Consider the following 26,144-nt stretch of genomic DNA (forward strand, 5'->3'; position numbering starts at 1 on the left):
ATGCCTTTAAAAACACAAAATGGTTGAATCTTGAACAGCGCTATAAGTATCATTTATCGTGTTTAGTTTATAGAATTAATATGTCTAAAAAACCAGAATATTTGTACGCTAAGTTAATACCACGTTCGGATATTCATGTCTTAAATACTCGTTACAGGGGTCTGTATGATACTCCCAGGCACAAAACTGCACAATATGAAAAGTGTTTTTCATACAACGCCATAAATATCTATAATAACATGCCTACAGATATAAAGAAGGCTGAATCCATATATTGCTTTAAGAAGCGAGTCAAAGCCTTTCTAGGGGAAACTTTTTAGAGAAAACTTCTTAATTTCTGTAAAAAAGTTAGTTAGGTTTCCTTTTAATGTAATTTTAATATGATTTTTGTAAAAAACCTGTTGATTTTCTATTTGTGGTATTATCTTGAACTTTTCTTTTTGTTAAACTTTTTTCATCATTATTGTTATAATTTTTGTTGGTTGCATGGAAGAGCAGCACTTATGCTGAATGTCGCCAACTTATTTATTAAAATATATTTTTTGCACAATGTAATTTATATATCAATAAAGACACTTTATTATTATTATTATTATTATGTACAGTAAGTATAGGGGCCTCACTGTACCAAACCCTAGGTCTGGTCAAATACATACAGGTAGTCTTTTTCTGGCTCTTAGACAATACCGAAACACAGTCCCTGAAAAATATCTCTTATAATTTTGACCAAACTAACTTTTCTGGTTTGGTTTGGTTTGGTTTGGTTTGGTTTGGTTTGGTTTGGTTGTTTGTCAATCAATGTCATTTTTGTGGTAGAAATAAAGCAAAAATTGGGAGTTTGAGTGAAATTTTAGTGTGAGTTTAATTTATAAAATTTATGTTATTATTTTGTGTTTATATCCAGAAGCAATGGAGGTAGATAGTAAAGATAAAGAAATTTCATTAACTAAATAAAGTGACTTTTTAGGACCATTTAAACTTATCATGCGGCCCTTGTCTCTTAAAGTTAAGAATATTAAATGAAATCATGAGAAACGAGACAAAAAGTAATCATGAACGTTTTGCAAACTATTAAAATATAAATATTGATTAGATTTATTTATTTATTTTAATATCAATCAGTTTCCTATGTGGCCACAGACCACAGACCAGCAAATCTTCATCACTTAAGCTGCTTGACGAGTTGAACACTTAACTACTTACTTAATAAAATACTTTTCAATTTTATAAACTCCATTAAAAAGAAGAATCATGGACAAAAGCAGGGAATTGGTACGTTAAAAGCATCTTACATTGAAAACATACATTAAAAATGCGTAAAATATAAGTTCTATAATAAAGGTATTGAAATTTAGAAAACGTCAAAATTTGACATTTCCAGTATTTTACCAAACCGTTCCCTATCAAACCGATGTTTTTCAGGAACCGCTTTTTACCGTGCTTTACAGGTCTGGTTCACCAGGTTTTACAACGGAATACAGCCTAAGGCTGGACACACACATAAAGAGCAATACTATTTTAATTAAAAACGTTTTTGTTCTGGGCAAAAGCGTTTTTGTCTTATATAAAAACATTATACAGGGTGAGTCATAAATAAGTGCAAATATTTGTAGGGATAGTATATTTCAACCCAAGAAACACGTCTTTGAGGTTTTTTCGCGAAGAGAAAAATTTAAAATTTGGATTTTTTTTTGTTTTTAGTTAAAAACATAATTTCCTGACAATATGGTAGCATAGGTAGTAGATTAAATTTACAAGAAAGAAAACCCAGAAAATATCTAGTAGTTTTCAAAATTTAAACCAATTTTTTTATTTTTAAAATAAAATAACTCGGATATTTTGAACTTATATTTGAAAAACGGTAACGAGAAAATATGTTTCTTTTATCGCGATCTACAAGCCCTGAAAATATTTGCACTTATTTAAGACGCACCCTGTATATTGAAGAAAAGCAAAATGTTGTATTTACAATTCAATATGCGTGGGAGCAGATACAGAACGGGTCGGAATTAAAATGTTTTAACATAAAGCTGCATCCACATTGCTCGCGAGCAGGCCGAACGAACATGTGCAACACGGAAAACATGGTAAATAGTCGGAGCAAGATGGTCACGGCACTCGCGGTGCTCCACGTGCTTGCGATCACATATTCAAAGCGCTCGAGTGGTTTGCGTTGTTTGTTAAATTTTTAGTTTGATTTCATTTCATAGGATTCGGTATTTACTGCAGTATGATGATAGTACTAAGATTTTTCTTATTTTATTTTGTTCAGAATTACAAATATTTGTGTTTTGTTCTTGGATTAATATATTAAATGTACCTTTAATAAAATATACAGGGTGGTCCGAACCGTTTTCCGAACTGTCCGAACTTCGGCAGCATATTCTGCAGATTAAAGTAAGTAAAAATGTTCGTATAAATGTGTAGCGTTTTTTTAAACAACTACCACTGCGAACGGCAGCTTTTCATCGGAGAGCAGTCGTGGATAAGGTATTTCACTAGAGAGAAAATTAATCAATAATAATAAACAAAAGATATATAGATATTGGGCGCCAGGCATGTACAGAGAAAGAAAACACAGTTGTATAATACTTAAAACTAATGACTATTTTATTCGTGATGAATTCTGATGGTAAATAGCATTGTACAATTAATATAATTATTATAGTGGTTACTTGTTGAGTAAAACTATATATGTAAATAATATTAAATACGTTCTATGAAAAGACTATAAAGAAAATACAATGCGTGTAACGTTATAGAAAATATAGGAAAAGTAGCATTACTTTATTTAAATTGTTAAATTTATACGGTGTTAAATCAGATGTGTTGCAACCTGTAGATTCTAGAATCTATCTCGTTATTCATCTGTTAGTATAGCGTAATAATAATGTCTATAGAAAGTAATACTATTACAATGCGTGATATTATGAAATCTAAAATCTAAATCACACTTTTACTACTGCATCGACATAAATATCCTTAATAATCTAACCACTAAATATAGTCTGTACGCTATTGTTTAAAATGTACGTTACTGTTTAAGACTGAAAACATTTTAGATGTTAAATGCAAAACTAGAACTTAAATATACACTTAGCTGTTCTTTTATGTAACCCTGCTTCAAACAGTAGCAGCGCGAGGAGGTTAGCATCTCTGTACTGTCTGTCGGCGATCCAGGCTTAGAAATGGGGGTGAAGCAGCACGGGGCTCAAGCCACATCCACGCTGGGGCACTCTATGTCTAAGACAAATCAATCCTACTGGGGACACTTGTCCATGGGACATCCGTCCATAAGATAGTGGCACAAGAGAACACTACTAGGACCTTGAAAAATAGTCCATACCTTGGACACTTGTCCGTAAGACAATGTCCGTCCGTAAGACGAAACTCTTGTTTAAAATCAAACACCGTCTAATAAACAAAATGAACCTACCTCGAAATACTTCCGAGGGCTCAATAAATAATAAACAATCTGTCCTTTCTTCCAAATGACATTCTGGAGGACATAAGCAAAGGGACGCCAACGTGCCAGCCAAATACAAATACAAGTTGGGACATCCGTAACTCTACCCTAAAAATATTCAACAATAATATCGAATCTAAAAGGATAATATCTCATCTTTACCTGTTGCTTTGAAATAGCAGCTGATTCAGATTATACAGCAAGATTTAAATAATCACCATTTCTAAAAGCTGGGATAAAACAGAGTGTCAAAACAAAATGAGGTTAAGCAAGAGGAGAGTTGACAGAAGCGATGTTGACAGCGCGTGCCTTCACAGAATAGTAACAGGGTTGTGTCGAACGATCACAGGTTTGGCGACCATGGAACGTAAAAATTACGCGTCAAATAATCTATCCGGCCTGAACGAGAGGGAATCCGGTGATGATAGGCCAGACATCATATATTATATATAAAAAAGACATGTAACGAACTAAAAACGTTACAAATGTATGTCCTAAAATGCTTAGTTTCGGAGATACAGGGTGTAGAAGTTTCATTTTTATTTCGATTTTTTCCAAATAATTTAAGAAGTAACGTCAATATTTGGATGAAAATTGGTGTCTGGGAGTTTTTGGACATGAAAATTTTGATTTTCGTGTCAATATGACTCCTACTTGTAGAGGGCGCCACCTACATATGCTTTAACTGGTTTGAAGAGTAATAACTTTTCATCCATACCTGTATAAAAAATGTAGAATGTTTAGGAGGGGAGTTAATCACCGCGACCTTATAGATCTATTGTGTGTTCCCCTTTCTTGAGTTATAACGAGTTATAACTCATCATACAGTCTCAGGGCTTTAAGAAAAGCCAGTATCTGAGACCGCTCCACAGAGGCCAGCTCTCCATCCTCGACATCAGACGTACCAAGGTTCATGGCACGAATGGTCGTCATCTCGGCGCACTCAGTGATAAGGTGTTCTGGTGTTTCCCCATTTTCCCCACAAAATCTGCATTCGCCGTTGTTTCTCAGTTTCAGCCTACTGAGGTGTTCGTTGAGGAGACAGTGTCCTATTAGAAACCCCGTGACAATCCAAAGATTGTTTTTACTTAAATCAAGGAAAACCTTTGATTTTTCTCGGTCGTAAGTTCTGAGGAACTTTTTCGATTGTCTTAGATCGATGGAAAACACCCATTTCACGGATGGAGTCTTCCAGATTCTTCAGTTCTGCTTTCAGTTGGTTCCCGCTTGGAAAACAGAACGGTTCTGGTTCAGTTAGTGGAGTGTTCGCTCATTTTCTAGCTAGATCATTTGCTTTTTCATTGCCTTCTATCCCTTGGTGAGCAGGCACCCAAACTACACCGACTTTATTTTCTTTGCCTAATTTGTTAAGCTTCTCTAGGCATTCTTTGGCCAACTTCGAATTGATGGTTACTGAGTTGATCGCGTTAAGTGCTGCTTGACTATCGGATAGGATGGCAATTTCCTGTTTTCGATAGTTTCTATCTAAGATAAATTGTACGCATCTTTCGATAGCGTAAATTTCTGCCTGAAGGATACTGGGGTAGGTGCCCATTAGTTCGGAGTATTTAGTTTTCGGCCCAAATACTCCTATCCCTGTCCCTGCTTTGGTTTTGAAAGCATCAGTATACCACGTGATGGTATGGTCTTTTATATGCTGAGTAAGCGTTTCTTTCTTCCAATCCTTTTTATTACTCAATACTACAGTGAGGTGTTTCTCAAAGTTGTAAATTCTTGGTATGTCATCCACTGGGAGTTGGAGAAGTGGAATTTTCTTTTTGAGGGTGTTCCAAGCCCCTGACCTGAATACCTGTATAAAACTACTGAGTAAAAAAATATACATTTACAACTTTTCTTACATAAAAAAGGTCTCTTGGTAAAAATCGCTACGAGTAATGGTTCTCGAGATATTTGAAATTGAAATTATCAATACCTGTCATCATTGACAAATTAAACATGTTGGCCAAATAGTTATTAGACTTTGAAATCTTTTTGTGCCAAAAGTTCAACAAAAATTGTTTAATCATCATTTTTTCGCAGAAAAAATTATGATTAGTTTAAAAAAATAAAAATGTATTATTTCAGTCAAATAACTCTATTCAACGTGTGCTTATTTTTTGTCAATAATGACATGTATTGACTATTACCATTTTATATATCTTGAGAACGGTTGCTCATAGCGATTTTTACCAAGAGACATTTTTTACGTAAAAAATCATAGAAATGTATATTTCTTAGTCAGTAGTTTTATACAGTACTACCATCAAGTTATTACTCTTCAAAGAGTCAGAACGCATGTAGGTGGCGCCCCCTACAAATAGGAGTCATTTTTACATCAAAATCAAATTTCTCGTGCCACAAAACTCCCAGACACCAATTTTCATCCAAATATTGACGTTACTTAAGAAATTATTTAGAAAAAATCGAAATAAAAAGGAAACTTCTACACCCTGTATCTCCGAAACTAAGCATTTTAGGACATACATTTATGCGAACTTTTTACTTATTTTTATCTGCAGAATATGCTGCCGGAGTTTCCGGAATACAATTCGGACCACCCTGTATAATAATAATAGCTCCCGTATATAGCGTTTAACTCCTTGGGAGTAGCAAGGTACAGCTTGCTATACTAGAGCAGTTCGGCATACAAGGAAGGTAATATGGCTAGCACTACGCTTCAACCGCCTATTATTACGTCAGGAATGTGAATGCCAAGTACTCATTTAAGGCTGAGTCGACCTAGGTACCCAAACTATTTTTATTTTAATAAAAATAGTCGGCTGATGCAATGCCGGGTGTGGGATTCGAACCCACTACCTTGAGATTGGTAGACGAGAGCCTGTACCTCTATATACGCCACCGGGCACCTTATAATAAAATATAACCTTATTAATAAAATATAACTATAGTTATGTTGCCTACTTATCTTAATTTGATCTTTTTTTTGAGAACTTTATTTATATTTTGGCATACGCCTGGTATTATTTTTGAAATGCTTTGCTTGGAAACTTTGAATAAATAACCCAAACTGGTATGTGGGTCTCTAGTTGCAAGGAATCTTAATTTTATGGCCAATCTTTATTTAACTCTTTCTTTAACCGGAAAACACTACCTAAAAGTTGTATTTTTCCTTTCTATACGGAGGCCAACTAAGTTAATAATTTTCAAAATCAGTAGCGGACATGCAATAAACAATATTAAAAAACATTCTGTATATTTGTAAATCGCGTAGATATTTACTTTCACTGTGCTGAGATCTACTTTTCAAATTATTAGACATCCAACACCGCTTTTTTTCTCTTTGTCACCTTTGTTATACAATAATGACCGCACTAACAACCGCTATTAAAAATAGCTAGAACGCAAGCACTACATTACAATGTGGACGCCGTTGCTTGCAAGCCGAAAGAGATCTTGAGAAACACGACAAACAGGAAGCGCAAGCAACGCAAGCACAATCAGAAGCAAGAGCGCGAACAGGATCGCGAGCAATGTGGACGCACCTTAAGACGCGTTGATTGTAGAAATTCTTTCAATCAACGATAAAACAACGGTCCATCGATCGACATCTATCAGCCTGACTGTGACTAAATGAGCCTAAACCTGTCTTTGTATAATAAGTAAAATTTTAAAAAAATATTATGAATTTATTATTAATTCCGTTTGTATTGTAAGTTAATAATGCTTAATAAAGATGCCTATTAATAGTCTGTAAAATATACAGTTAAGTCACAAATTACCTATAACAGATGCGAAAGAAAGCGACTGCATCGGAAACCGTTCGGCAAACCCGACACGCCTATTGACTGGTGTAAATACACCAGTCGTTTAGTCCGGAAACCTATGCTGTGTCGTATTCGCTTGCTGGAATGACATAGTGCGTGGTTATATGTTTCTTTTTAAAAACGCGTGTTATTTCTAAGTTTTGGTAATTTGTATATCTTATTTAAATGGGATGCAAATGTATTTATTTATAAGGAGAAAAAAAAAGATATTTATAGTATAAAAAATTAATTTGTTTAACAAAATTTAATTAAAAATGTGACAAAATAGTTACCTTTCTATTGGTTCTATCGGACTTTTTCGACTATATAAATCTTTGTTTGAAACTTTAATACATCAAATATTTTCAATCTAATAAATCATTTAATGATGTAAATAAGAGGAAATTTCTCACATGGGTGGTCAAATTTTATAGTTTTCATTATATCAAACAGCCTCTGAGAAAAGATTTCAACTCAAAATGCCTTTAATTATGTTTGACTACATCATTAAAAAGGGTCTTCAAATACATCAATGTGATATTTGTCTAAAATTTGCAAAAGAATCCGAATCTCTGGATAACTCGAAATTATTTACCCATTTAAAAGCCTTTGATCATGAAAGTGGAAAAATTTGTTCATTTTTTTTTGACGGGCTGGAAAAATTATTTATATTAAATTTTGATGAGTTTTGCACTGAATAAAACATTCAGAGGCTGTTTGATATAATGAAAACTATAGAATTTGACCACCCATGTGAGAAATTTCCTCTTATTTACATCATTAAATTATTTATTAGATTGAAAATATTTTATGCATTAAAGTTAGTACAAAAAATAAAGATTTATACAGTCGAAAAAAGTCCGATAGAACCAATAGAAATGTAACTATTTTGTCACGTCTTTAATTAAATTTTGTTAAATAAATTATTTTTTAAACTATAAATATCTTTTTTTTTCCTAATCTCCTACGAGCTGATATAATATGACGAGCAATCTATTAAATTACTGTGAGATTATACAGAAAAGTCCACAGACTTCGAGACATAGGAAAATCAAGTCCAGTTAGCGTGTGTCCAAATTTTGACAAGTTTTCAAAAATTACAGTTTTGTTTAGACTGACATTTAATTTCGCCTGACTTCTCGGTGAATGATTTTATGGGAGTACATACAATCTAAAATTTACGGCCATGAAGAAATTAAAAACTTGGAGCAGTTAAGACAGAAAATATTTAATGCCTTTGACACTGTCACCCCTGATATGTTATCCAATGTGTGGAGGGGATTTTATGATCATTTGGGTTATTGTTTAATGCAAGAGGGAGGCACTTTTGAACAATTTTTGTAATTTTTTAAATTTCATTATCCTGTTTTTTTACCGTTTACCCATTACCTACCTTGACGGACATGGGAAAACGGAGGTCCTTTTCAGGACCGCAAATATTCTGATTGAGAAAATTGGTAACTTTTTTTTGGATTAAAAAACAAAAGTTGTTAATATAATATCAATTTAAAAGGGTTTTAGTAGTTTTAATACACACTATGATATAAAATTTATTATTATTATAATGTACATTATTAATACTATTGTTCATTCGAAATGGCATTAAAGGCCCAATTCCAATAATGATTTAAATTTTTTCTTAAAGATAAGTAGAGCTTAGAATGAGCTGTATTTATATTTACTTTAATATTCACCTTAAATGAGGGAATTTGACTGATACAGTTTTTGAATTTGAATTGTTTTTAATGATACTAACAATTTTTAGTTCAATTTTAATAAAATTTATTTAATATTAATAGAAATCCAAAGAGATTTGAAACCTCTTTTAGCGATGTATAACATTCTCAAATGAATTACAGGTGCTTCCTTATTTACTATGAAAATCACACAGCTTTCTTCATAGTCGCTGCAGTTGCTATAGCTATAAAAAACTAATTTTTAAGGTGTGAAAATTGCGACACACGCTAAATGGACTTGATTTTTCGTATGTCTCATGAAGTCTGTAGACCTTTTTATATGCCTTGATAACATATTGGTGCAGATTATTTTCACCCAAACAAATAATAACCCAAACTATACATTGATGCGGATTGTCTATGAACTCTTTCTAAAGGTCACAGAAACCTGAACGCGTAATTCGGTGTTCTTTCGCATCTGTTATAGGTAATTTGTGGTAAAGTTCTGTAACGGGATATGAAATAATTACTTTCATATATTTCTCTTATTTTAAGGTGACCGATCCTGATGTAGAAAACCGAGCTTCAAAGTGATAATTATTATAATTATTGTTTATGTAAATTTTTGTAAATATTTAGTATTAATTTACTTTTTCTATACATGTAAGTAATTTACGAATTAGAAAATAATATTGATAAAGAACGAATAGTAGTAAATATATTTATCTTTAAATAGGTATTTTTTTTCGCCATATAACAACATTTTATTTTTCTTTGTATAATAGACAGATGACCAGTTTAATTTTTAAATTTAAAGAAAGGCTATAAAGTCAAATAGCCAAAAAAAACATACTGAACATATAGCGGGTGCGTATGTTAATATACATAGGCTTGAATTTAAAATAACAATGATTTGAGATATTTATAGCAAACGGAAATATATTTTTTTTGACCTCCCTGTTTGATATCCAATCAGTTGCTTTAGACAGATCGAACGTGTCGATTTTCTTTTACCTTTAAACCGAAATTCAGCTTTCAATACTCCGAATTTATGATTTAACTATGCTTATTCTAGATCAAGTTTTTATATTGATACTAGCGTGTACCAGCGACTTCGTTCGCATCGAATTAATCATTTGTAATGGTGATGATAAAAACAAAGCAGAAATTCCCATTAAGATACAAACTGGTTGGATAACATTTTCTCATATTTATGTGAGCATGAGAAAAAACAATATGGCGATATTATTTATAACTTGGTAATATTTGCAGGCTAGTTTCATCTTGTTGGAATTTGACTTCAAAAATCCGTTTGCCAAAAATAAGCTTTTTACGTCAAGAAGTTTAAGCAGAATCGTGGTTAAGAAATTACCCAACTTTTGGAACACCCTGTATGATTTTTTAAAAAATTTCAAAACATGTAAAAACCAAATAAACTATGCTTGTCCAAGCGTTTTCCCGAAAAGACTAACCGTTTTTTTAAATAACAAATATTGTAATATTTGAGGGCGTTTCACCCTCTTGGAATATGAGATTCGAGAAACCCCTCCTTATCGAACTCCCACAGTCAATCCGTTTGCCAAAAATCAGCTTTAAACGTCAAGCAGTTTAAGCAGAATCGGCCGAATTACACAATGGTCATATTTTATGAAACACCCTGTATAAATTTATAAAAATCTTAAAATATGTAAAACAACAAAATAAAATATTACGTGTTTAAGAGTTTTTTCCGAAAAAGTTATATTATTTTTTATTAAAGTATTGTTAATATAGTGATATTAATGATTATAGCCCGTATGATTTCTAAATGATGAATGATTAATAATGAATTATTAAATGATTTATATTTAAAATCTTAGGGAAAGACAATATATAGATTTTAGGCAGGAGAACTCAAAGAAGAGAAGGACTGTGTAATTAGTAGGTAATTAAGACTTTACAATTTTTTACTTGCCATTTTTCTTGTCGTTCACGTTGCCCTTGGAGAATATGATGCAAAACTGATAAATTAGACCAAATATATTAATTGAAAGGTATGCAAAGAAATATTTTTGTTAACTTTGCAAATACTTAAAGCATGCAATAATTTTTAAAAAAATTATGAATTATTATGGGTCTGTTAAAGGTTGCCCGGTGGCAGTAAGAGGTACAGGCTCTCGTCTACCAATCTCAAGGTGTGGATTCGATTCCCACCCGGCATTTCATCAGCCGACTATTTTTATTAAAATAAAAATAGTTTGGGTACCTAGGTCGACTCAGCCTTAAATGAGTACTTGGGATTCACATTCCTGAGGTAATAATAGGCGGTTGAAGCGTAGTGCTAGTCACATTATCTTCCTTGTATACCGAACTGCTTTAGTATAGCAAGCTGTACCTTGCTACTCCCAAGGCGTTAAACGCTATATACGGGAGCTATTATATTATTATGGGTCTGTTTGGTTTAAGAAGCTAACAAATAATTTCAAAAACTTAACTATCAAAATATAACGGTAGCAAATTTTTAAAAGTATGCATAGGTATAATGTTCTATATTAATTGGACATACTGAATAAACTAGGTATAGTTGCTGCAATCGATAATATATTTTGCTGCTTATTTTAATCATAACAAAATCCGTTATAATGAAACCGTCAATACTGCTACTTATATTATAGGTACCTATGTGTCTTAAATCTCATAACGATGTTTAAAAATACATAGGTACAGGGACATCATTTTAAGTGTCTCACTCGATTTATAATTTTCCTGTTTGGTATCTAAAGATAGTAGAAAGATTTTCTAATGTAATTTTTCGCGAGGATGCCGACTCTCTACACCAACATTTTTTAAAACGTCAATTTTGACAGATACGACGCCATCTTGATTTTTAAATGGAAACCCCCACATATTTTAGCATGGTCCGGTAGACATATTTTAGCTAATTTCAAAAATATATAGTTTAGTATACTTTGCTCTTACCGTTTTCGATATACAGTGGATTTAAAAATGAATTGTTCCAGAATCATTTTAAGTGTCTCACACAATTTAAAATTTTTCTCTTTTCTATTTTAAGATAGTAAAAAGATATTTTAATGTAACATTTCGCGAGGATGCCGATTTTCTACATTCAAATTTTTTACAATGTCAATTTTGACAGATACGACGCCATCTTGATTTTTTTTAAATGGAAACCCCCACATATTTTAGCATGGTCCGGTAGACATATTTTAGCTAATTTCAAAAATATATACTTTAGTATACTTTGCTCTTACCGTTTTCGATATACAGTGGATTTAAAAATGAATTGTTCCAGAATCATTTTAAGTGTCTCACCCAATTTAAAATTTTCCTCTTTTCTATTTTAAGATAGTAAATAGTTATTTTAATGTAATTTTTCGCGAGGATGCCGATTTTCTACATTAAAATTTTTTACAACGTCAATTTTGACAGATACGACGCCATCTTGATTTTTTTAAATGGAAACCCCCACATGTTTTTAGCATGGTCCAGTAGACATATTTTAGCTAATTTCAAAAAATATATAGTTTAGTATACTTTGCATTTACCGTTTTCGATATACAGTGGATTTAAAATGAATTGTTCCAGAATCATTTTAAGTGTCTCCCCCCATTTAAAATTTTCCTCTTTTCTATTTTAAGATAGTAAATAGATATTTTAATGTAATTTTTCGCGAGGATGCCGATTTTCTACATTAAAATTTTTTACAACGTCAATTTTGACAGATACGCCATCTTGATTTTTTTTAAATCGAAACCCCCACATATTTTAGCATGGTCCGGTAGACATATTTTAGCTAATTTCAAAAATATATAGTTTAGTATACTTTGCATTTACAGTTTTCGATATACAGTGGATTTAAAAATGAATTGTTCCAGAATCATTTTAAGTGTCTCACCCGAGGTCTCACCCAATTTAAAATTTTCCTCTTTTCTATTTTAAGATAGTAAAAAGATATTTTAATGTAACTTTTCGCGAGGATGCCGATTTTCTACATTAAAATTTTTTACGTCAATTTTGACAGATACGACGCCATCTTGATTTTTTTTAAATGGAAACCCCCACATGTTTTAGCATGGCCCGGTAGACATATTTTTGCTAATTTCAAAAATGTATAGTTTAGTATACATTACTCTTACCAAGTTTTCGATATACAGTGGATTTAAAATGAATTGTTCCAGAATCATTTTAAATGTCTCACCCAATTTAAAATTTCCCTCTTTTCTATTTTAAGATAGTAAAAGATATTTTAATGTAATTTTTCGCGAGGATGCCGATTTTCTACATTAAAATTTTTACAACGTCAATTTTGACAAATACGACGCCATCTTGATTTTTTTAAATGGAAACCTCCACATATTTTAGCATGGTCCGGTAGACATATTTTAGCTAATTTCAAAAATATATAGTTTAGTAAACTTTGCATTTACCGTTTTCTATATACAGGGGGTTGAAATCAAGAATTCCTCTAATTTTTATGTATTTGAATATGAATGCCATTCACTTACAACTGAGTGGCATTTGGATTTTACGTAAATTGAGCTATCTTATGATAAAGGACTAGCAGTTTAAAACTAAATTTTCATTTTTTTATATACAGGGTGATCCGAACTGTATTCCGGAAACTTCGGCAGCATACTCTGCAGATAAAAATAAGTAAAAAAGTTCGTAAAAATATATGTCCTACAATACTTAGTTTCGGAGATACAGGGTGTAGAAGTTTCATTTTTATTTCGATTTTTTCCAATTAATTTATGAAGTAACGTCAATATTTGGCTGAAAATTCGTGTCTGGGAGTTTTTTGACATGAGAAACTTGATTTTGATGTCAATATGACTCTTATTTGTAGGGGGCGCCACCTAAATGTGTTTTAACTGTTTTGAAAAAGTAATAACTTTCGCCCATACCTGTATAAAACTACTGAGTAAAAAACTATACGTTTTCTTGACTTTTTACGTAAAAAAATATCTCTCGGTAAAAATCGCTACGAGCAACCTTTCTCAAGATATTTCGAATGGAAATAGATCAATACCTCAGTCATACATGTCATTATTGACAAAAAAACGTTAAGTAGATAGATATTTGGTTGAAATAATAAATGTGGGAAATTTTTATTTTTAAATTAATTATAATTTTTCTGCGGAAAAATGATGATAAAACAGTTTCTGTTGAACTTTTAGCAAAATACATTTTCAAATTTATGATTTCAGACTAGTAACTATTTAGTCCACATGTTTTAATATATGTCAATGATGACAGGTATTAATAATTTCGATTCCCAATATCTCGAGAACCATTACTTGTAACAATTTTTACCAACAGACCTTTTTTTACGTAAAAATCGTTATAAATGAATATTTTTTCACTCAGTAGTTTTATAGTACGTATACTCAGTAGTACGGACGAAAAGTAATTACTCTTCAAAACAGTTAAAACACGTGGCATGTGGCGCCCTCTGAAAATGGATTTATATTGACATGAAAATCCAAATTTCTCATATCAAATCTCCCAGACACCAATTTTCATCAAAGTATTAACGTTACTTCACAAATTATTTGGAAAATATCGAATAAAATGATGCTTCTACACCCTGTATCTCGAAACTAAACATGCTAGGACATTTATACGAACTTTTTACTATATTTATCTGCAAAAACTGCTCTGCCAAAGTTTTCCAGAATCACCCCCGTATGTAAAGGTCATATTGAAGAAGAATCAAAGTATAAAATAAATAAAAAATTTAAGCGTCGTAATTGTCAAATTTGACATTTTCAAATTTTAAAAATTCGAAAATTGTAAACTGGATGAGTCACTTAAAATAATTCTAAAGATTTCATTTTTAAATATACTGTATATCGAAAAACGGTAAGTGCAAAGTATACTAAACTATATATTTTGAAATTAGCTAAAATATGTCTACCAGACCATGTAAAAATATGTGGGGGTTTCTGTTAAAAAAATCTAAGATGGCGCGTCGTATCTGGCTCAAAATTGACGTTGTAAAAATTTTAATGTAGAAAAATCGGCCTCCTCGCGAAAATTTACATTGAAATATCTTTTTACTATCTTAAAATAGAGAAGAGGAAAATTTTAAATCGAGTGGAGACACTTAAAATGATTCTGGAACAATTCATTTTAAATCCACTGTATACGGAAACGGTAAGTGCGCAAGTATACTAAACTACATATTTTGAAATTAGCTAAAATATGTCTACCAGACCATTCTAAAATATGATGGGTTTCCATTTAAAAATCAAGATGGCGTCGTCATCTGTCAAAATTGACGTTGCCAAAAATTTCCAAAATGTAGAAAAATCGGCATCCTCAAGTGAAAAATTACATTAAAATATCTTTTTACTATCTTAAAATAGAAAAGAGGAAAATTTTAAATTGGGTGAGACACTTAAAATGATTCTGGAACAATTCATTTTTAAATCCACTGTATATCGAAAACGGTAAGTGCAAAGTATACTAAACTACATATTTTTGAAATTAGGTAAAATATGTCTACCGGACCATTCTAAAATATGATGGGGTTTCCATTTAAAAAAAATCAAGATGGCGTCGTATCTGTCAAAATTGACGTAGTAAAAAATTTTAATGTAGAAAATCGGCATCCTTGCGAAAATTTGCATTGAAATATCTTTTTACTATCTTAAAATAGAGAAGAGGAAAATTTTAAATTGGGTGAGACACTTAAAATGATTCTGGAACAATTCATTTTTAAATGCACTGTATATCGAAAACGGTAATTGCAAAGTATACTAAACTATATATTTTTGAAATTAGCTAAAATATGACTACCGGACCATGCTAAAATATGTGGGGGTTTCCATTTAAGAAAAATCAAGATGGCGTCGTATCTGTCAAAATTGACGTAGTAAAAAATTTTAATGTAGAAAATCGGCATCCTCGCGAAAAATTACATTAGGAAATTTTTCTACTATCTTTAAATACCAAACAGGAAAATTATAAATCGAGTGAGACACTTAAAATGATGTCCCTGTACATACTATGAGTAGTGGTTGTGATGGTTTTTTATTAGGTATGATGAAAAGAAGCTGCAAACTATATTATCGTTGGAGCCAACTATATTTTAATTTATTTTTATCTACAGTAACAATGCACGGTAGGGGTTCAAAATGTGCCTATACTGTGAGGCAACTCAATTCTAGTATAAATTAACACTTACATTCCCAGTATCTTCTTGGTCTACCGGCACCCCGTTCACCCTTATTCCATCATTTCGATAAAAAAAATATTATCATTTATAACTTTTAATTTTTATTGGGAAAATTGGTGAAAAGCAATTTTTTGTCCGGCGAATTTAAATTTATGGCCCATCCATAAATTTACACCTTAAGTTCGAATATTGGTTAAACCTAGGAATAATCAGGTAATAGCCCAAAATATGCAAAAGTGGGAGTGACTTTAGGTTGGATTAGAATTAGGTTTTAGTTGGTTTTGCATTTTGCATTAATAAAAATATAGACCTAATCTAAACTTAATCTAAACTGACCCCCTTTTTTGCATATTTCGGGCTCCTACCCACGTAGGTCATAGTGTCGTGACCGTGATCGTGACCATTCACGAATCCGCACACGTTCATATCTATCATTAATATTTTCCTCACTACTAAATTCTTCACTTTTACAAAAAGCCCTCACGATAAAAATCAACTATCAAAATTATTTAACGTTGAGAACGGTTTACTTGTTCACTATACGTATCTAGAATATAATTGTGAATGGCCATTAGGCGATACGTTTACCTTAGACTGCCGGAGTGTTGACGTCACGAATGTCAAATTGCTTTCCAAACAAGGTTTAGTTCTTTTATATTTCTATTGAGCTCTTCCAAATGATGTCACAAGTTAATATAAAATGTAAAAAAAAAACAGGTGATTGCCGACAACAGCCGACTTGTGTCTGGTATTTTCAATACGCCTATGATGGTTGCGCATGTTGCAAAATCTGTGAATTTTTTTAAAAAGTTGTTTATTTCCTGGTCCTAAACCTGCGAATGCCATTTAATTTTGATACTTCAATTGCACGTGTGGTAACTTCATATCATAATATAGACGGAATTAAACTGAGCGAAACTTTAGTTATCAGCCTGCTATATTTACGATTACGAACAAACAAAAAAAGCGTTAAAACAGGACAAGTACAATCGACTCGACAAACTCGAAAATGGAAAATTTCACACACTATCAAACGATGGCTGTAAATTAAATCTCGCGCCACACATACGTTCCTCGCTCCTCTTTATAAATTAACAAAGTTTCAACAGTAAAAACTCAAAATGTACCTAAAGTACCAAACAGGACAGTCTAGCAACTGTCGATAGTAACTGACAACACTGAAGGTTCAGATGATGAAACATAGTGAATGCGATACTAAATAAAAATATTGGCATAAAAAACATTGGCGTAGAAACCTGAAGGTAAACTAAACAATAAACGAGATGAGATTAACTCTAACATACTTCTATAAGCAAAAAAATAACCCTAAATGTAAGTTTAGCAGCTCGCCCTAACAGTTATCGATAATCACAAAAACTTGTAAAATTAATTGCAATCAATTAATCAACAAAAATAAAATCAAAATGGTCAAATTGTGACCACCCTGTATAGTAAAATTATCAAATAGTAATCTCAGCTAAGAATAACGTTTAAAATTTATATCAAATTTCAAACACATAAAGATATAAAAAAATCAAAGTCGAAAATTTAATGCTTGTCCACCCTGTATAGGGAAAACACAAACCAAAATGTCTGTAAATATAAAGTTTCAAACTTTATCAAATGTCAAACATCTTGAAATTTAAAAAATTTCAAAGTCACAAAAAAAAATATTGACCACCCTGTATAAGGAAGTCCCAACAATAGATAAACTTTCAAGTGTATCTACCAAGAAAAATTTTAAACAACTATTAAAAAAAATTAACCCCAAAGAAAATTCATGTCCAAGCATTAAATCTTGACCGCCCTGCATACCAGGTTCAAAAATATATCAAAACACACAGCTGACACATCTCCGTTATATGAAATTGTCCCAATTCCATAGACCCAAATAATAATAAATAGAAATATCAAAAATAAGAGAGAATAAAAACTTCAGTCTTAAATCGTACCAAGAAAACAACAACTGTTTCCTCCTCTGTATCATGCCAAAAAAAATTAAACTACAAAAATTAATTTAAGAAAATTAATAAGAAAAATTAAGACTCCAGTAAAATGTTACGAGTAAAAATTTCTCAAAGCCCCACGCTTATGGGTGCCAAATTATGTGTAGCGTTTTTTAAAACAACTACCACTGCGAACGGCAGCTTTTCATCGGAGAGCAGTCGTGGATAAGGTATTTCACTAGAGAGAAAATTAATCAATAATAATAAACAAAAGATATCTAGATATTGGGCGCCAGGCATGTACAGAGAAAGAAAACACAATTGTATAATACTTAAAACTAACGACTATATTTATTCGTGACGAATTCTGATGGTGAATAGCATTGTACAATTTTAATAATTATTATAGTGGTTACCTGTTGAATAAAACTATATATGTAAATAATATTAAATACGTTCTATGTAAAGACTATAAGGAAAATACAATGCGTGTAACATTAGAGAAAATATAAGAAAAGTAGCATTACTTTATTTAAATTGTTAAATTTATACGGTGTTCAATCAGATGTGTTGCAACCTGTAGATTCTAGAATCTATCTCGTCATTCATCTATTAGTATAGCGTAATAATGATGTCTATAGAAAGTAATACCATTACAATGCGTGATATTATGAAATCTAAAATCTAAATCACACTTTTACTACTGCATTGACATAAATATTCTTAATAATCTAACCACTAAATATAGTCTGTACGCTATAGTTTAAATGTACGTTACTGTTTAAGACTGAAAACATTTTAGGTGTTAAATGCAATACTAGAACTTAAAATTACACTTAGCTGTTCTTTAATGTAACCCTGCTTCAACCAGTAGCAGCGCGAGGAGGTCTTGCATCTCTGCACTGTCTGTCGGCGATCCAGGCTTAGAAATGGGGGTGAAGCAGCACGGGGCTCAAGCCACACCCACGCTGGGGCACTCTATGTGAAGACAAATCAATCCTACAGGGGACACTTGTCCATGGGACATCCGTCCATAAGACAGTGGTACAAGAGAATACTAGGACCTTGGATAATGCCCGTACCTTGTAAATAGTCTGTCCGTAAGACCCTAAGAACACGAAACTCTTGTTTAAAATCAAACACCGTCTAATAAACAAAATGAACCTACCTCGAAATACTCCCGAGGGCTCAATAAATAATAAACAATCTGTCCTTTCTTCCAAATGACATTCTGGAGGACAAAAGCAAAGGGACGCCAACGTGCCAGCCAAATACAAATACAAGTTGGGACATCCGTAACTCTACCCTAAAAATATTCACTAATAATATCGAATCTAAAAGGAAAATAACTCATCTTTACCTGTTGCTTCGAAATGGCAGCTGATTCAGATTATACAGCAAGATTTAAATAATCACCATTTCTAAAAGCTGGGATAAAACAGAGCGTCAAAACAAATTGAGGTTAAGCACGGACAGTTGACAGCGCGCGCCTCCACAGAATAGTAACATGATTGTGTCGAACGATCACAGGGTTGGCGACCAGGGAACGTAAAAATTACGTGTCAAATAAACTATCCGGCCTGAACGAGAGGGAATCCGGTGATGACAGGCCCAGACATCATATATTATATATAAAAAAGACATGTAACGAACTAAAAACGTTACAATAGTCGCTGCAGTTGCTATAGCTATAAAAAACTAATTTTTTAAGGTGTGAAAATTGCGACACACGCTAAATGGACTTGATTTTTCGTATATCTCGAAGTCTGTGGACCTTTTTGTATGCCTTGATAATATATTGGTGCAGATTATTTTCACCCAAACAAATAATAACCCAAACTATACATTGATGCGGATTGTCTATGAACTCTTTCTGAAGGTCACAGAAACCTGAACGCGTAATTCGGTGTTCTTTCGCATCTGTTATAGGTAATTTGTGATTAAGTTCTGTAACGGGATATGAAACATATACGTATTACTTTTTACAAATATACTCAGCCTAATCTCCAAAAAGTGAAGCCCAAACAGTGAAAAAACAATATGGAATTCTGCATAAGTCTATTTCACCCGGATATTCATTTAACTGAGCATGCCTCACCTGAAGAAGTTTTCATTGGTCGATGTTTTTAAAGGGAAGTGGTTGACTGACATTTCCCTTAACCTTCAATTTTATTTATATTTTTATTATTTATAACACATTATCATGGAGTTGGAAAAATATAAAAAAATAGTTGGAAACAATAAACTAAACAAAATCACTCTTTTACGCGCACAAATAAAAAGTAATACAAACAGAACTAAAACAACAATCAATCGGAGTTTGGCGCAATCGCAGTTCAATCCATATCCGGGTGAAATAGACTTATGCAGTTTTAATATGGAGCTGGGTTATGTTGTCTTTTTCTTACGGCACAGAAATTGCACACGGGGTTAAATAGGGAACCCTGAGTATATTTGTAAAAAGTAATACCTATATGATATGAAATAATTACTTTCATATATTTCTCTTATTTTAAGGTGACTGATCCTGATGTAGAAAACCGAGCTTCAAAGTGATAAATATTATAATTATTGTTTATATAAATTTTTGTAATTATTTAGTATTAATTAGTTTTTCTATACATGTAAGTAATTTACGAATTAGAAAATAATATTGATAAAGAACGAATAGTAGTAAATATATTTATCTTTAAATAGGTATTTTTTTTCGCCATATAACAACATTTTATTTTTCTTTGTATAATAGACAGATGACCAGTTTAATTTTTAAATTTAAAGGAAGGCTATAAAGTCAAATATCTTAACTACACTGCATTTAAAAAATCATCAAAATCGGCCCATTAGAGCAAAATATATTGAACATATAGCGGGTGCGTATGTTAATATTCATAGGCTTGAATTTAAAATAACAATGATTTGAGATATTTATAGCAAACGGAAATATATTTTTTTGACCTCCCTGTTTGATATCCAATCAGTTGATTTAGACAGATCGAACGTGTCGATTTTCTTTAACCTTTAAACCGAATTTCAGCTTTCAATACTCCGAATTTATGATTTAACTATGCTTATTCTAGATCAAGTTTTTATATTGATACTAGCGTGTACCAGCGAGGTCGTTCGCATCGAATTAATCATTTGTAATGGTGATGATAAAACAAAGCAAGAATTCCCATTAAGATACAAACTGGCTGGATAAGATTTTCTCATATTTATGTGAGCATGAGAAAAAACAATATGGCGATATTATTTATAACTTGGTAATATTTGAGGGGTAGTTTCATCTTGTTGGAATTTGACTTCAAAAAATCCGTTTGCCAAAAATAAGCTTTTTACGTCAAGCAGTTTAAGCAGAATCGTGGTTAAGAAATTACCCAACTTTTTGGAACACCCTGTATGATTTTTTAAAAAAATTCAAAATATGTAAAAAACCAAATAAATTATGCTTGTCCAAACGTTTTCCCGAAAGACTAACCGTTTTTTAAATAACAAATATTGTAATATTTGAAGGGCGTTTTCACCCTCTTGCAATATGAGATTCGAGAAACCCCTCCTTATCGAACTCCCACAGTCAATCCGTTTGCCAAAAATCAGCTTTAAACGTCAAGTAGTTTAAGCAGAATTGTGATTACACAATGGTCATATTTTATGAAACACCCTGTATAAATTTATAAAAAATCTTAAAATATGTAAAACAACAAAATAAAATATTACGTGTTTAAGAGTTTTTCCGAAAATCTAACCGGTTTTTAAATAAAAAATATTTTAATATTTGAGGGATAGTTTCACCCCCGTAGAATTCAAGTTTCGAAAAATCCCTTCTTATCGAACCTCTACACCCTAAAGTCAATCTGTTTTCCAAAAATCAGCTTTTTACGTCAAGCGCTTTAAGCAGGATCGTGATTAATCAATGACCAGATTTTTCGAAACACCCTGTATACATTTTTAAAAAATCTTAAAATATGTAAAAAAACAAAATAAAATATACGTGTTTAAGCGTTTTTTTGGAAACTTGACCGTTTTTTAAATAAAAAATATCGTAATATTTGAGGGGTGGTTTTACCCTCTTGGAACTGGAATTTCGAAAAATCCCTTCTTATCGAACCTCTACACCCTAGAATCAATCTGTATGCCAAAATTGAGCTTCTTACGTTTAGTGGTTTGAGCAGGATCGTGATTAATCAGTATGTCAGTCACTTAAGGATTTTATACAGGCCCGGCAATGGATCTCTAGGCATAGGAATTACATGCATTGGAATGAAACGCCTATAAAAAGTCTATGCTTAAACAGAGATGGACAACAACTTCCCCGTTTCCACTTCCACTACGACTGTCTACTTAGACAAACTCCAATAAGATAACAAATTTTGGAAATTCCGCCACCTCCCATCCACTCATGATACCCATCTCCCTGGCCTTTATTTATCGCCATTATTTTATTTCCCTTCCCGCGCCTCCGCACCGCGCTATTCCGACTACCGTCAGTTCATCACAGAGTTGCCAGGTTTACCGGTTTCGTCTGTAAGCTACCGATCTACCGATTTAAAGAAAAATCTAACGATATATTCAACTGCGTCTTTAGTTTTTACAATAGAAGCACTTTTAAAAAGCTGACTTATATTATGACGTATATTAGTATAGATAGGTTAGTTTCATAGAAAAATTTTGAGATATAAGGGTAGTTTCGAAAAATATAATAATACACCAGGTGTTCCATTTAAAATAACAAAGATGCTACCACTTTTAGTATGAAGCGGCAATACTGAAAAATACTGAAAATAATTTAAACAGATCGTCCAAAAAATCATGACATAAACGTCTAATGTGTCATGGCCGTGAATCACCCTATATATTGAATATATTAAAACACATACAAATTTTAAGATTCTACTTTTTCTTGTCGGTCAGTGTATTTTCCAATAATTATTTTGATACTAATGTGGTAGATTTGCGTCCTTATGTTACAGATGAAATGGCGTTCGCATGTTTAGGATCACGAATACACGTCAAAATGTGGGAACTTTTTTAGTATTGAAAATACTTCTGGTTGCATTTATATGGGACCCGTCTTTGAAAAAACGACATGCTAGAGGCGACATGGTACGGTCCGTGTTCAATAACCTGCCTAATCAACTTGTCAACACGTAAGTCGATAGTTTAGCCGGCGTTGATCATCGAATAGAGCAAGGACGTTCGAGGGCTGAATGAGGTCTTATCAGTGTGGGCCACCTATTTTATGGATATGGATGTTTAGTCTGGGTCGAAGGATAAAGAAAGCAGAAAAAAGAATATGCGTCAAGGCATATGGGTTGTTAAGTACAGTTTGGCTATTTTAATCTAACTCTTTCCGTATGGGAAGCAAGGGGCAAATTATACGTGAAAGAGCGGAATCATATAAATAATAAATTTAGACTAATGCAATATTTTTTCTTGGCGCGTAGGGTAAATGCATTAAAAGGAATAATTAATTAAATCATTAAGTTCCAAAACATAACAACTCGGGTCTCATCGGATCTGTTGATGCAATTTGCTAAAATTTAGGCTATTAGGACCTATATCTTTTATGATTATTATTTTTTTAATTAACAACTTAAAACAAAGAAAAAGCTTGCATGGTTTCCACCGCCAACAGGCGTAAAAACAAATGAATCCAAGGCGTTGCTAAATATTTATTGGGATAAGTTTTTATCGTTTGAATATTGTTGTAAATAATAATTATCATTTAATTAGTGCTAACTTATCAAAGTTCACAACACGGCGAAATTTCAACAAAATCGGCTAACGGATCTTTGAGACATTAATAAAAAAGGTCTATTAGAAAACACCTTGACACCCTATAGCTATGAAATTATACATTTCCGGACACATGTTTATATGAACTTTTTATCTTAAAAACATTCAAAGAATTACCTCCTGAAGTTTGGCCAGATACTTAATTAACACCCTGTATTTAAAAATTACTAGCTAGTGATTTAGTAAGCAGCTATCCTTATTTTAGTGGAAAAAATACATTTCATAAAAAATAAACAAACTCATAATACAAATACTATACACTCTAATTAATTAATTTTAAATGTATCTAAATAGGCACTTTAATAATTGAAAAATGGACAGGAGCACTTAAAATCACTTTATAGAATATACCAAATATGCAAAAAAATTCCAATAAAAAAAAACACAAATGGCACATTAAAATCTGCATTATCTGAAATCAACTGCTAATAAAATAATAATGACAAGACTAAAATAAAAGTGACAAGACGCCGACATCGATAACGCGATGAGCAGTTTTTAATAATTATTCTGTTTAGTAGTAAGTGTAGAGTTAATATTACATACTTGTTTTACAATTATTGTAATACAGTAGCATTCCTTCAAATAAATGTTTATTTAAGTATTGTTAATATAGTGATATTAATGATTCTAGCCTGTATGATTTCTAAATGATGAATGATTAATAATGAATTATTAAATGATTTATATTTAAAATCTTAGGGAAGACAATGTAGATTTTAGGCAGGAGAACTCAAGAGAAGGACTGTGTAATTAGTAGGTAATTAAGACTTTACATTTTTTTTACTTGCCATTTTTCTTGTCGTTCACGTTGCCCTTTGAGAATATGATGCAAAACTGATAAATTGGACCAAATATATTAATTGAAAGGTACGCAAAGAAATATTTTTGTTAACTTTGCAAATACTTAAAGCATGCAATAATTTTTAAAAAATTTTATGAATTATTATGGGTCTGTTAAGGTGCCCGGTGGCGTAGAGGTACAGGCTCTCGTCTACCAATCTCAAGGTGTGGGTTCGATTCCCACACCCGGCATTTCATCAGCCGACTATTTTTATTAAAATAAAAATAGTTTGGGTACTTAGGTCGACTCAGCCTTAAATGAGTACTTGGGATTCACAATCCTGAGGTAATAATAGGCGGTTGAAGCGTAGTGCTAGCCACATTACCTTCCTTGTATACCGACGGGATATATATATATATATATATATATATATATATATATATATATATATATATATATATATATATATATATATATATATATATATATATATATATATATATATAAATATATATATATATATATATATATATATATATATATATATATATATATATATATATATATATATATATATATATATATATATATATATATATATATATATGGGTTTGGGTTTGTTTGGTTTAAGAAGCTAACAAATAATTTCAAAAACTCAACTATCAAAATATAACGGTAGCAAATTTTTAAAAGTATGCATAGGTATAATGTTCTATATTAATTAGTAGTGGGAACTATCGAATGAATACTATCGAAACATTTGATAGTTGCAATTCATTCGAATAATTCAATAGCTAGTAAGAAAACATTCGTCGAAAACTATTCGAATAAAAATTATCGAATAGATGCGTCATCTGCCTTGAAATAATGTATTCTAGTAATTCGGCAGCAAAAACCATTCATTTATAAAATTCATTCATTTATAAAATTCATTCATTTATAAAATTCATTCATTTATAAAATTCATTCATTTATCAAATTCATTTATTCGTCAGGATCGATTTTAATAAAATATAAACTGGATTTTAGTTGTCGTCCGGCGATGTAGGTTTCTTTCCTAGAAACCCGACAGCGGTCGGTGGCAATGCTATGAAAAAAGCCGGCATCTTTGATTTTTTGCGGAGTCAAATAAAGATAAGGACACATTATTTTTTTTATTGAGGTGCTAGTATTTACACAGAAAATATATTATGAAGGGCGCTATTGCCATATATTTGTATTAGTTGGTATTAGCAAAGAATATTATTCTTTAGCATTAGTTAGTTAGGGATAGTATGTCTATATGTTTTGCATTTTTTTATTAATATTGTGTTGTTACACTGTAATAATATTTTTTATTTTGGATGTAGGAAAATGATTTTTAATTTTTTTAAGCAAAGACTGGTTTAATAAATAATAATAACAGTAATAATTTTTTATACCTATTAACAACAAAATTTACAATCATTTAATAATATAAACATTTGTTTTAAGTAGTAGCAAAATATAAACAACAAATAGAAGTCAAAAGTATTTATATTAGATCCTATTTAAAA

At 31.7% G+C, this 26,144-nt stretch overlaps 1 protein-coding gene across 3 annotated transcripts in view; it reads left to right on the forward strand.

Annotated features, from left to right (window-relative positions):
* LOC115889236 (potassium/sodium hyperpolarization-activated cyclic nucleotide-gated channel 1-like) overlaps window positions 1-9,601 on the forward strand; it is a 77,646-nt gene extending 68,045 nt beyond the window's left edge. For all 3 annotated transcript variants that reach the window (XM_030909181.1, XM_030909182.1, XM_030909183.1), the window contains one exon: window positions 9,462-9,601. In XM_030909181.1, the coding sequence (XP_030765041.1) occupies window positions 9,462-9,500 (39 nt within the window). In that variant the 3' untranslated portion in view covers window positions 9,501-9,601. The remainder of the gene's footprint in view (window positions 1-9,461) is intronic.
* The last annotated feature ends 16,543 nt before the right edge of the window (window positions 9,602-26,144 follow it).

This window comes from Sitophilus oryzae, unplaced genomic scaffold (assembly GCF_002938485.1).
Source record: "Sitophilus oryzae breed Bouriz unplaced genomic scaffold, Soryzae_2.0 scaffold_811_pilon_pilon, whole genome shotgun sequence".
NCBI lineage: Eukaryota > Metazoa > Arthropoda > Insecta > Coleoptera > Curculionidae > Sitophilus > Sitophilus oryzae.